Source organism: Oreochromis aureus, linkage group 7 (genome assembly GCF_013358895.1).
Source record: "Oreochromis aureus strain Israel breed Guangdong linkage group 7, ZZ_aureus, whole genome shotgun sequence".
NCBI classification, from domain to species: Eukaryota; Metazoa; Chordata; class Actinopteri; order Cichliformes; family Cichlidae; genus Oreochromis; species Oreochromis aureus.
This window is the reverse complement of record NC_052948.1, coordinates 31,595,477-31,609,783: the sequence shown is the minus strand read 5'-3', so window position 1 is coordinate 31,609,783 and position 14,307 is coordinate 31,595,477. Positions and strand designations below refer to the sequence as shown.

The 14,307-nt window shown below is 40.4% G+C and overlaps 1 protein-coding gene across 1 annotated transcript in view; it reads right to left on the bottom strand.

The window, feature by feature from the left end:
* The window catches only part of dcc (DCC netrin 1 receptor), a 339,659-nt gene that overhangs the window by 175,009 nt on the left and 150,343 nt on the right, over positions 1-14,307 (bottom strand). Inside the window, exons 6-7 of the mRNA XM_039615624.1 lie at positions 7,038-7,192; positions 5,572-5,692 (exon numbers count right to left, since the gene is read on the bottom strand). Coding sequence (XP_039471558.1) covers positions 5,572-5,692; positions 7,038-7,192 — 276 coding nt within the window. The remainder of the gene's footprint in view (positions 1-5,571; positions 5,693-7,037; positions 7,193-14,307) is intronic.

Here is a 14,307-nt window from a genome sequence, read left to right as displayed (position 1 = left end):
TAAAACCTAGCATTGGTTTTTCTCTGACCAAAGTCAAGAACTGGACGCCCAAACTTAAAGTAAATGACTGTTGTCCCCAACCAGAATTATAATGACACACTTCCCCCAGCACCAGCATGCCATGGATCTTTCCTCTAGGCCAGGTTTAATACAAAAAGTGTAAAAAAGTCTGCAGTGATTTAATTTAGCTTATACATACATCTAAAATCTGGTCATTCATGTGTCACTTTGATATAGAATAGTTCATCCATACATTTATTTCTTCCAGACTTCACTGCTGTTGTCCATGTGTGCCTTGCCACTGATCAGTTAGTGGTCCCAAACACTCGTGTGGTCAGTAATGGTGATTACGTCTTTGCAGTTCAACTTTTTCTACTACTATACCAGCACTGATGTGAAGGTTTTATTTGAGTGGTGATACCATTTATACCAGCGGTCCCCAACCCCCGGGCCTCGGACCGGTACCGGTCCGTGAGTCGTTTGGTACCGGGCCGCGAGAGTTGAGGCTCAGGTGTGAAATGTATGGTTTTCAGGGTTTTTATCGGTTTTCAGCGTTATTTTGTTATCGTTTTTATCGTTAACTCGGTTTTCCTGGGTCTTTTCACGTGTGTTATGAATAAATCTTCTTTTTTTCGGTACCGGCACTAGTTTTATTTTGTTGTATTTATCCGCGACACCTTAAAGGCCGGTCCGTGAAAATATTGTCGGGCATAAACCGGTCCGTGGCGCAAAAAAGGTTGGGGACCGCTGATTTATACCACAGCCTCAGGTCATCAAACTCACAGCCTTATTTTGTTATTTACATATGGCCTAATAATGATCCTTTTTGCTGTTTTAGAGGAGCGGTGCTTCAAAGGATAGTTGCAGATTTCTGTCAGAATCTGCAGATTATACAGTACAAATAAAATGTTCACGTTGTCTTCCCAACAGTTTCACTGACATCTACACTGGATGGCCAGGAAGCGTTCGCGATGTCTTCTCCGGCGCTGATAATTGGCGTCTGTCCTGTGTCAGTGACGTAAAAGACAGATTTAATGCGACATGACCGTTCACACAGCAGTCGCTTTCTAAAACATCAGATATGTATCGGATTCAGTACCACATACGAAAGTGACCCAGATCGGTTTTGAAATTATCGGATTTGTGCCGTTCACGCTGTCATACCATGATCGGATACGGGTCGCATAGGGTCAAAAAAGTCGGATTTGATGCGCTTTCGCCTGCAGTGTGAACGTAGGCTTACACACCCAGCTGCAGCTTATCAGCTACCAACCACACATACACAACAACATCAACAACAACTCAAGACCCAGTTCCTTCTTTTTATGTAGGGAGACGTGATTACTGATGGTGCTCCGGTATGTCGGCCTGCCCTGCCGCCTCTCCACAAACCACGCCCGCCACACTAATCTGTGAAAGTACTGTTAGCATAAGGCATCTAACCTCTAACAGCTAATTACAAAAAGGGGAGAAGTGGCGCTCTCTCTTGCTTGGTTCTCTTCCAGTGTGCCTTTTGTCCTGTCTCTCCTCTAACCGTTCATGTCAGATGGCTCCTCCTCTGTGAGCCTGGTCCTGCAGGAGGCTTCTTCCTGCCAAAAGGGAGTTTTTCCTTCCCACTGTCACCAAGTATTACTGTAAGGTCTCTACCTTGAAGCTCCTTGGAGCAACTATTGTTGTGATGTGGTGCAATATAAATAAAACAAAATTAAAATGTAGAGTAGCTGTTTCAGTAAGGTCTGCTCTATTTTCCTTGTCGGTTACATTACACTTACATTCAAATGAAAAAGGTTCCATAAAATAACTGATGTAGCCTTTTTTAATACCAGATATAAATTAGCTGATGTTCGTGTTACAATAGGCTATACATGTCTTTGTAATCAGGATTCTTTTTAAAAATATTTTCTTGCTGTCATTTCACAATAAAGGCTGGCGATGCTGACTTGCTGCATTTCTGCGAGGGTTTTAATATAAAACAGATGAAAAAAGCCTGGAGTTCGTGTTGACAACAATAAGCAGCTGTGGCGAGTTAAGTTTAAATGATAACAGAAGACACGCAGCCCATCTCCAATTAAAGCCCGGTTGTCTGTGCAGTAAATAAAGCTGTGTGCTCCTCTGTGACTCTGAGAATAAAAATGCAATCTAAAAATAAAAAAAGATGATTATTTGCTGCTGGCAGCACATTTGTTCCACTCACATCATGTGACTTCAGCTGAAGACTGCAGGCTGCAGACTGTGACCAGTAGCCTGCTTCAGCTGTTTACACGAGCGCACATATCCGAGCTCCTGTCACAATTATCTCGCAACGAGCTTAGCTTCTCTAAAACATCTAGGTTTCAAATAAACAGATACTACACAGTCCAGGATCACAACCAGGATAATTCAGAGTGGTTATAGCTGCACACATACATAAATGCACACATCCACACATGCACACAGCTGCTGGTCCATTTAGATGCAAAATGATTCTATTGTGCTGACTCAGGTGTTCTGCAGAGTGGCTGAGCTGTTCACATCTCCCTATAACTGTGCATGTGTGTGTGTCTGTGGGTGTGTCAGATGGTAGTAGCTTATGTCGCTCCACATGACTAACTGGATTTCAACACCAACACAAACAACAACACAACAAATAATGGCTTTGCCAAAATGGGCCAGCTCCTGCTGTTCTCTCAGCTGTGACTGTGATGTGATTACTGACAAAACCAAATGTAAGAACAGGCCACATCCACCGGGGACAGGGCAAACGGATCATTACTTGATTTTAGGGCTCGAGCAGACCGCCCTGAAAGGGCCAGCCCTCTGTATGGTAAATAAAGTCTAATAAATGTGTATCCAGCATCAGTTAGGGTGGGGCAGCTAAAAAACAAAAGGTGGAAAACTCGGGATGATCAAGTGGTTTGAGCAGTTGACCAGTAACCTGCAGGCTGCTGATTTGAGTCAGGTGGTCTTTGATATAGATTTTGTTTTGTGTTTTTAGTGTTTTCACACCTGCTGCATTTAATCCATTTAAATTGAATTCTGGTTCATTTAACTCCTTGGTTTGGGTCGTTTGTGCAGATGTGAACACAATAATCGCACTCGGGTGTTGACCGAAACAACCAAAACACCAAATTAACTCAAAAGCGATTTCTCTATGGTGTGATCATGATCTGACCTTGATCTGAACCAACTACCAGGTGTACATTACAAGTTTGAGTTAAAAAAAAAACATCCCGTAGCAACGTATCTGCCCTGTGTTCTGGGTTGCTGGAAGGTGCTATAGATGTGCAAAGGTCTGTGTGGGCTAGCAACTAGCTGTGAAATGAACGTAAATTCTCCATTTTCTCCACCAGTCCAGAACACAGCACCTTCTTCCTATATTTACTGTTCTTGCTCCTGACCCACACAAATCCACCCAATAAGCAGACTGAACATTGTCATATAGTTTATAGTGATGCATTTGGTTTGCCACGGGATAAAGCTGCACGTTTACAGACTCATCAATTGATTCGAGCCAGAGTAAACAAATCAAAGGTGTGAAAACACCCTTAATTTTTTTCATAGATATTCCCAGACAAAATAAGCATAAAGTATAAAAAAAACCTAACCAGCACTAGTTCTAAGCTCTTTTGGAACAGCATTAGGATGCTTTTTACAGGCTGAAGAACAGCAGCCTCTGCAGCTATCAAGGTTGAACTCTTTACCTCTTGAAAGTTTACTCAGTTCAGAAAGAGTTTCAAGGGTTACTCTGAGTATTTTCGCTCCTATTTCAGCCTACTTATAGAGTAAAATGACTGGATTTGAATCAGAGCAGGAGAAACCCAGAAACAGTTCCAATGGTCATCAAACCACATCTGTATTGATATACACCAAGATGTCATGCAGCCCCAAAACAATTTGTGTCTCCTCCTGAGAATGAACCAGGAATCTTTCACCTATATACTACAAACAGTGGCTAAAGTTTACAAGTCTGACTGAACTGAATCATGAGCTCCTCAGGAAAGCTCATGATTCAAGCTCGAGGGCCGTTTTCCCATAGACCTCCATAGGACCAGAAGTCCTTTTCCCGCCACAGGTATTGCACCCTAGAGGTTATTAAAAATATGCAGGTTTAAGGAACCTCTCCAATGGCTTCAATATTCAGACCTAGAAAGTATGTTCATCTTTTATACAGTCTTCATGTAGGGGTGGGCAATTAATTTTCCCAATGGGATACATGAGAATCTGGAACTGTTGTTAAGCTTATAAACAGATACAATTAATATTGAGTAGAATCAAGTTCAGTTGATTGTTGTGCCTCTCCAAAACAGTTCCAGTTTCTCATGTGGCCTCCTGAGAAAATGAATTGTCCATCTCTGGTCTGTAGCTATAACCAATCTCCTCTGAGTAGCTGCAGTAGAAGCAAGATGAAAATAATTAATGGCTAGAGTTAATATCCAATAAACAAAATGTAATGTCTTTAGACTGCTCAATCAAGGCTGCCCTTCCATAAACTAACACAAGAATATTACAGATAACAATTTAACATTACAATGTGCATCTAATTAAACTGTTAATACGCATTAGCACTCTCACTCTCAACACCCTGCAGCCAGTCAGAAAAAAGCCAAAATCAACAAATTTAACAACCAAAACAGCAAACACAGCAAACACATGCTAATTATCTACTGTTACATTAAATGTGTAGACAAAGAAAGAAAAAGGAAGAGCATCACTGTATGCAATACCAACACAAAAGCAGCTAAAAGAGCTACAGCAAGCCCAGAGTTCATAGCTGCACACGCCTGTATCCAGCTAACACACCCTAACAAAACAGGTGCATCTTTGTAGGGTATTATTGAGAGGGTCTGTAGTGGGACACTTTGAAGGTAAGCATAGGCTCCTCACCCAGTCACATGCTAGATGTTATGTACTAATCTTTCCATTGGCTGATTAACAATGAATCTGTTTGGGACAGACTGAACCCAGAGCTTAAACGGACCTGGCTCACACGTTTAAAAAACCTGATATACATGGATGAACATGACTGATGTCGTGCAGGGTGTTTAAGTCATCTTGTTCTTTTTGGCAAAGTTAGCATAATTCATGGAGCTAAAGTGAATACATGAATAGGAAATATTTCACATGGAACAAAATTTACCCTTAAAGCAGACTGCAGAGAAACCGTTGGGCTTGAGAATAGGAATTTCAGAATATTTGTCATTTGAAAAATACTGTAAGTCAACAAAAAGATTATTAATGCTTATTTATATCTAAATATATATTAATATTACTTTTACCAGGACTTCTGGTCAGGACTTTAGACCATTCCTTTATAAAACCCTAGTAAAGTTATAATTTATAATTATTGCTTCCCTCACATATAATCAAAACTTAAATAACTCAAATCAGTGACATCTGCCAGTTAATTAGATTCTCTTTCTGTGATTATTTTTACTCGCTACCACCACACAGGGACAGAAATATGAACAAAAGTTTGAAACTGAAGAGGTAATGATAGAAATGAGGATGGCAGGTGATGGCAGCAGGATGTTTAGGTTGTAACCAGCGGAGGGATATGACATGTGTAAGCTGTGTGTGTGTGTGTTTTCCTACCTGGCTCTCGGAGCAGCAGCTGAGCCATCGCCTGCGAGCTGCCAGCAGAGTTCTCCGCGATGCACTGATAAAATCCTTCATCCGATTTCACCAAGCCCAAAATCTGCAGGTTACTGCCGTCCTAAGAGACAAGAAAGACAAACAACATGTCAGAAAATCAGCAAAATACAAGAGTCTGGCTAAGAGCTTTGTGCAAGTGAAAAATATGTCAGTTACACCAAATCAAAAAGTGTGCTTGAGCAAAAATGTCTGCAGCAGAATATGTTGGATGACCCAGATTATTGGATTATTCAGTTACAAGAGTCCATATTCTAGCTCTCTCTCTTCACGTTCCCTTTTTAAACACATATATTGGTTTATTTCTCAAATTCACTGATTTCACAGTCCCCTGCAGTTCCGTTATAACTGCAGTCAAACGAGATACTTCCTGTACATTTATCACATTAAAAGCATGTATGGGAAAAAATGGTGTGTCCATGCTGCTTTATTTACTTGTGGGTTTTTATAAGATTCTGTTTTTGTTTATTAAAATGCTTATTTATTGGAAAATGTAATCACATGCATGTAGGCAAGGTGAAGACAAACCCAGCATCAGATTAAAGTGACTTTGAATGTGGCATGGTTGTTAGTGCCAGGTGGGCTGGTCTGAGTATATCAGAAATCTGCTGGGATTCTTTCACACGCCCGTCTCTAGGGTTTATGGCATGGTCTGAAAAAGAGAAAATATCCAGCGAGCAGCAGTTCTGTGGGCAAAAATGCCTTGCTGATTGAAGTCAGAGCAGCATAGCAAAACCCATCATCTGAAGGCTGCTTCCAGCAGGACAACACGCCAAGTCAGAATGCTCAAATCATTTCAAACTGGTTTCTTGAACATGACAGTGAGTTCTGTACTCAAACGGTCTCCACAGTCACCAGATCTCAATCCAATACAGCACCTTTGGGAAGTGGTAGCATGAGAGACTTGCTTCATGGATGTGCAGTTGACAACTCTGCAGGAACTAGGTGATGCTGTCATGCTAATATGGACCAAAACCTCTGTTTCTAGCACCTTGGTAAATCTAAGACACCAAAAATTTAAGCTTGTCTTAAGGCAAAAAACGGTACTAACAATATGCACTTAGTAAAGTTGCGATACGTGTATATTTATCTTACAGTTACAGTCTGTTTGCCATTTTTTTCAGATGGATACTTTACACACACAGTAATTACTGTAGGTTGAAAGCTTTTGAATTAATACTGGTGAAAAGATGAAATCATACAGGTGGATGAGATATAACATGTAGTAGCAGATGACGCATGTAAGGCTATGGCCTACAATGTGAAACAACCTGTTTTTTAACACTTGTTTATTTGCTACAGAACTCCATATGTGGTATTTCATAGCTGTGGTGGCTTTAGCTTTCCTCTGTAGGTGTGTCCACATTTTTCACAGGGACTGTATGTGTATACTTTTCTGAGTGACTCACCACTATCTGGAAGTAGTCACTCGGGATGACTTCCTCCCCGTTCTTCATCCAGCGGACGGTCGGCGGCGGGTTTCCTGTCACGGCACACTCCAGCTCGATGTCGGTTGACTCATAGGCGTACGTGTTGGTCGGGTAGTTGAGGAACTGAGGAGGCACTGCAAAAACATAGAGTGAAAACAGCACAAATAAACAACCACCTCTTCCTATATGTTGGAGCATCTCTGCGTCAATGCTGCTGCTGCTCAGTCCGAGTGTTCACACACCTTTACTTAGTTGCCTTTTGGGATTATGTTTCACATTAACAAGTTTCTATAACAGCCTCAGTTAATTACTGACTAATTAACAGAAATATAACCTGAGCCATCAGCTTATTAGTAAAGCCCTGAATGTGTTTGATCTCATTAGCCTCAGTGGATCATCACACATTCATCTCCTCACAGACAGCTGCTGATTAACATTTTCAGGTGTTTGTTGGAGGATGGCTGCAATTCTTGAGGCTTAGCTAATTTAACACAGCAGCAGATTAATCTGGTAAATTCTTAGTTTGAATCAAACAACAGAAAACATAGCACCTAGTTAACAAACATTACGGTGTTTCAGTACTTCCAACAAACAGACACGAGCATTACAACATGAATCAATATCACAGATATTGGGAGACTGGGAGTCACTGCCAGTCATTTGACACCACAAATTAACCCTTTTAATCGTATCAGTGGTCTGGATTCTGTGGGAGAGGTTCAAGCCATTAAGATGCAAAGTGACTGAAGCAGCTGACAGACTCAGCAGCGTTCAGGTATGAGGTCATAGCGAACTGTCTTCAGCTCACTCGATTGTAAACAGGTTTGAAGGCGGGTGAAGCGGCTGCCATGTTCAAGCTCTGTTGTCGTCTTTGAATACACGTCAGTAGCTCATGACTGAGAACGGAGATGTGAGACAGAAGCCATTTTGAGCCTCAGCAGAGAGGAGGAGGAAGCCTGAAGGGCCTCGTGTAGCACCGAGCGCCACGCTGACGCTGTCAGCGCTGCGAGACTACAAACACTGCGTGTCAGCAAACACACACACGGGAATGTCCTGTAACTGTCACCAGACTCACACATATACATGATGCCACAGCATGTAAGAGCTGTTAAATGTAAAAACACAAAGAATATGGTGAAGAGCCAAGAGAGACAGAAAGACAGAAGCATGCCTTGGAAACCAGGAGACAAAAAGTAATCATTCTAACTGGCATGCCATCAAAAACTGACAACAGTTTTTTTTTTGTTTTCAAAAAGTCCTTTTTGCTTTGCTCCCAAGCTCAGACTTGTGGTTAGGAATATAGTTTTGCTGAATTAAACCTAAAACATTCAAAAGTAAGCAGCTGGCTGGTGCATCTTGTATTGGCACACATTTTAATTTAAAGTAAACATGTTTATTTCTGCTGTAAGTTTGGACATTTTAACATGGGAGTCTATGGATATTGACTCACTTTTGGAAGCGGCATCAAGTGGCCATTAGAGGAACTGCAGCTTGAATCAAAAAGAATTTAAAAAAAGAAAATGATCGACTGTGAGAAGAAGAGTTGGAAATAAAGAAAAAGAAAATAAAAGGTGAGAAAGAATAGAGGGAGGCAAGAAAGACTAAAGGTTGAATGAACAAAGCAAGAGAACAGAAAAGGAAGAAAGTTAGCAGAGGTAGAGCTCTGTATGTGCCTCAGATAGACACATCATTATCTGGAGGTGTAACTTTATCACTGCAGTAATGCTCTAATTAAGAGGTAACGATTTCCTTTAAAGTGTGAGCGGCTGCCTCTTCACCACACCAACAAACTACACACTCAGGTACATACGACACAGATCACAACACGGCTTCCAAGAATTAGTCTAAGTAACTAAACACAGGAGACACAGGAGAACACGTCTAAAGTAATCAGCTTCCTCTTCAGTTCAGTGCTGAGGTCACAGTTCAAGTGGGTTTAGCAGCTCCAGAGAAACTTTGTATTTGCAAATAAAAAGTTGTGTGTTCTCGCACTCACTGTAATACAGAGTTATATGAGTTTTTAAGACCACAACATGCTGCTTACTCAATCCTGAGGATAACAAGTTTGCTCTAGCTTTTGTCAGCTGTGCCTGTCAGAGCTTTATTTGTTTTTTTTACTTTTACTTTTTAATGACAGCGTTTGTGAGATCTCAGCAATCATCATTGCGGGATATTTATGCCGGCGTAGTGTACTCTAACATTCACCTGCAAACAGTGAATATTTGGACATGTAAAACAAAACAAAACTCCACATTTAATTTTATTTTTAGGTTCACCTTTCCCAGTGGAGATCAGAAAACAATTCAAATATTCAGTAATATAGAAAGTGAAATGTGTAAACAGTATTTTATGGCTAATGCCTTATCCGGTGTTGTGATTTGACCTTCAGAATAAGTCGCTCTTCACTTTCCCCTCTACCCCCAACTAGTCATGGCAGATGGCTGCCCCCTCCCCTGCCCATAAATGGCTCCTCATAACGAGTATAAAAGATAGCTGTAGCCAACACAACATCGCTGGTTGGTTGGTGAAGTCTTATTTTGAGGCTTTTAGCTGAACATGGTGATTGACAAGTCATTAGCCAGTGAACATACCCTGGATAATCTTCCTTTCTGACTTTAATAATGACCATAATTTTCAAAATGACCTTCATGTTTAATTCATTTTGACCTGAAACTAACCCTTAATAATCGGAAGTGTTTACTGAGGTCACAGAGAGAGCAAACTGAAGGCTGTTTTCCAGAAGCTACATCTATTCCTTACAATGTCACTGACCTGCCAGAAATCTATTCCTATTAAATTATTCCTACCCACCACATCTGAATTTTTGCTGATGGTGAATGTCAGGTCATTGGGTTTTCTGTTAAATAATGTAGGGTCTTTTCCTTACAATATAAGACATTTGTTTAGAGACATATCTTGTTTAATACAATTCTATACCAACTTATGTGCTGTATCTGTTACCTGTATTGCAGTAATACAGTTTACCTGCTTTTATACTTTGAAATAAATATTGCTTAGTCAATATAACTAAAGTTTCAGTTGAAATTAAAATATCTGTAAAAATGTTAATATAACTAAAACATACAGAAGTGCTCACAAAATCTCTGCCAAAGTCCATAAAGTCTAAAAATACAAGACCAGCATTGTTACAGTCTGTTAGCTAAAATGCAGTTTGTGTCTCTCTGTCTTGTATTGTGTTGTGTTGTTAGTGTCAATCGATCAGCACAGCTGAATCTCCAGAGTGTTTCCTATCATTACCTTACCTCCCATGTGACATGCAAACAGCATCGGCTCTGGTTAGCCAATTATTTTTCTAATTGGTGTAAGAAATCCCAGATGGGCACAGACATTTCATTTGATAAACAAAGCTAGGACACGTGGAACTATTCAAAGTTTTGAAGACTGACTACACTCTGGAAGACTTTTTTCAGAATTAACCTTAAATCCATTTAAATTTTAATGTTGAGTCTATAGTTTTGTAAGAAAAAGTGAAGAACAAGTAGTGGAAATGATCAAGTCATTTTATTTTTTTATTTGCTGACCTTGTTTGGTCAAAAACATTCATCGAACCTGCTGAAAAAAGGTAAACTGTGTAAAATGATTCACGTCTGTCATTGGTACATGATCCATCCACATTAATAATAATGTTCTTGTGGGGTTTGAAATGAAGAAGTCCTGATTCTAAGCTTCATCTAAGGTGCCCACACTGAAATCTTAGTCAGCCCACAGCTGAAGCCTTCAAGAAGCTTAAAGGAGTGCTGCACATGAATGGTGCTAATAAAAACTGGAGGGAAAAAAAAACACTGAATAGTTTTTTATAAATCAGCAGCCAAAGAATGGCAAAATGTTAAAAAAGAATCCTTCCTATAACTCCCAGAATATGCAACAGGTCAGTCACAAAAATCAGAGTCCCCACCTCTTACATGCAACCTGTTTTGTAAATACCGACAGTCCTTTTTTAAATGCAAACACCAAATTTGGTCAATTTGTCCCTAAAATAGCAGGATACGGACTTCAGTTTCAACCTTCATGTTGTTTTCCCCCAGAAGCTACTTGTGTTTCTGCCAATGAGGCCAGGATTTCCTCTTTATATAATACAGCTAATTCCACTTGCTCCCTCATTTTTAACTTGGCACAGTTTTGTTTTGTTTTTTCCCCTGGGGATGAGTTTGTGTCTTCTCCTGCACTCAAAGTGAAGATCTCCTGTGCATAAGGCAAATGTCTTAGCAACTACGCCGTGAAGGCCCACTCTTTAGATAATAATATTTTACGTTCAGGGTTGTAGGATGACAGCATGTTCTGTGAGGACCCAATAGGTAACATGAACAAAATATAGGGGAACACGTAAGATTGTACCTGACAAGCTCAACGATTCTCAGGTGTGTTTTCATGCGTTTGCTGTCTGCTTGTTCTGTCTTTGTTAAGAAAAGACAAAAAAGAATATAAAAAGTTTTCCTTAAACAAACTAAGAAAAAAAAGAATCGACTAAAGAATAAATGTTGTCCGTTTCTTCCTCTTCAGCAATCTCTCTCGTTACAGTCGAAGCTCACTGGCTGATTACCCAGCAGCCTTTGTTCTGTTTGGGGAAGTCCCTGAGCATCCGTCGATTGTTTGGATGTTGCAAGTTTAGCACTGATTACCTGGTCATCTGAGGAGAGGTTTATACAAAAGTGTGTGTGTGCGCTTCCTGGCACCTATTTTTCCTTTTTTTTCTTTCTTTTAATAATGCGAACAACAGCAGGCAGAGCGGCGTATTAATGCGATTTCCTGCTGGAAGAGCGGTCATTCATATGGTAATGGCATGCATCAACAACTAGCTGACCCTCTCCCACCCCAGCCAGACACAACAAGTCTGACTCCACCTCGTCTGGGTAAACATGGATTATCATTTCCCATCATATCATAGAGAAAAGTTAATGCAAAGCCACAAAACAAAGAGAATCTGAAACAATACGACTGTTATGCGCTGTTGTGATCTTTTCATCATCTGCCTCATACACAGCATCAGCAATGCTGTCCCTCCATAGCTGCACCTGAGAACTTCCACTCAGCATTCAAATGGAAATCAGCACCATCATTCATTTCAGTGAACATCTGCTGTGTGTGTGTGATGATGATGATAGCATCCAGTGAAGGGCACTCACACACAGCTATAGCTTTAGACATACACACACACACACACACACACACAGATGAATTCTGAGCAGGCACTCGTTAGCGGGCTCTTTCAATCTGCACTTAACTACCAATTATTAGTCATTAAGTTTATCCATGGAGGCTCAAACACCCGCACACACACCTTATCATCCACTCTGCGTGCAGGATGCCTCAAAGAGTTAATGGGCTGTAAAGCCACTATCATTGAAGAGTGAAGGGCTAACATGGCTGCTGCTGGATGCCGAGCCCATTTTGCATATCATTTTCATCTACCACTGCTGACCTTAATTTTAAGTGATGTAAATGTATTGTCCATAATGTGGGGACGTTTAGAGGGAAACTGCAGCAATTTAGTGAAAGACTTCTGTAAAGTTGGGGAGACAGATAAAAAATACTGACACATCAGCCTCTGCAGTAGTAGTTTCTAGTGACAGACCGTACAGGAGACCTAGACAGAGCCACCAAGACGTCACCCACTGGTTAGCAAAGTCCCACTGTGAAACTTCAAGCCTTTAGAGAGTTTTGGAGCTGTGAGTGTGGGGTAGATGTGACTGTGAAACTGAGGAACACTGCACTCACACTGGCTAATGACGAGTCCTTAAGCTTTATTTATGTTCTGTGTTGAATCTATGTACATGGCCTACATGAGGGGCCATGAATTGAATTTTAGCTACAAAGAACAGACATCCTTAGTGGAGTTGCATGCTAGGAAATATATTACTTGTACTTCCTGACCTTGCATCATTTCATTTGTGCGAATTGCCTGTGACAATTTTTGCAGCAGCAAGTCTGTCATAGATTCAACGCAACGGCTTTCTAAATTATGTTTAGCAAACCAACAGAAAGAAATGGTGCTCAAAGGCAGAAAGACAGGGTATCACCAGGACCTTGGATTTGAGCAGATCAAGGCCCAAATGGGCCCTGATGGATGAGTCGGTTGTGTTTGTGATTTTGTAGAGGATTTAAACTTTGTTTTCAGTTATATATTGAGAATATGCACCCATACTGATATATATACACATATAGAGAGAAGCTAGTCCATTGGAAATAAATGTTGAATGATGATATCTGTAAATGACTTTGTCTGTTATATAGCGATCAATCCAGTCAGTCTGTGAGGACCTGAGTTAATGGACTCTTTGGTTTCACACTCATAGACACTACAGCACCTATGTTATGTTATGTTACTTTAGTGAGGCTGAATCTCTTTCGGGCTTCTGTCAGCCTAACTGAAGAAAACTGAGTGAGTTTAAAGCATAAATTTTGATACATGTGTGTTCCCTGGACCTCTGGCTGTAGTTGCTGTCCATGGTGCTGATCATATAATATTAATAATATTAACAGTAATATTATTTTCAGACTTACACAATGTTCTCTTAAAACTCTCAAAAAGAAATCTGGTTATATAGAAGTCATCAATGAGCCCTACTTCTCTCTTGATTTGTGACCTCATTAAATACGTTCCTGATGCGTGTATAGCCTCAGTTGCTGCTTGCAGGTCTTATTTAATGCATATGATGATCAATCCATGAACTGCGGACCCTATTTACAATAAAATAAGCAGCATGTTTGCATGTGGAGACTATGTTGATGCACCATATGAGCAGCATTGGTTTCCCCGTCAGAACCATGCCTCACTCATAATGTCTGATTTAAAAGAATTAAGGCTGCAAAGATGAAATGTTCATCTTTTGGCATCAGCACAATACTGTTTAAATCTGTGGGTTTCCACCACTGGATGGAAAAAGGATGCATCAAGATTTTCTTGTGCAACTTAAATAGAATTAAAAGACTCATTAGGTGCCGAATAAAGAATACAAGGTGACTAGTTTTATGAATCAAAGGGTTTTCTTCTAGCACTTCCTCATTCACTGCCTGTGTATTCGCTTTAAACCCTTATCACTTTCCACCACTGAGGTCCTTGTGACGGGGCCAAGTTATATCTGATCTGAATTTTAAAAACAACCTGCTGCAGCTGCCAAAAGGGACATATTCACTTAAAGGAACAAATCTGGTGGAGTCTTAGAGGAATTTTTTTTCTAACAGATTGATTAATATCGGTCTCAGTGAATTTACCATTATGATTATGTAG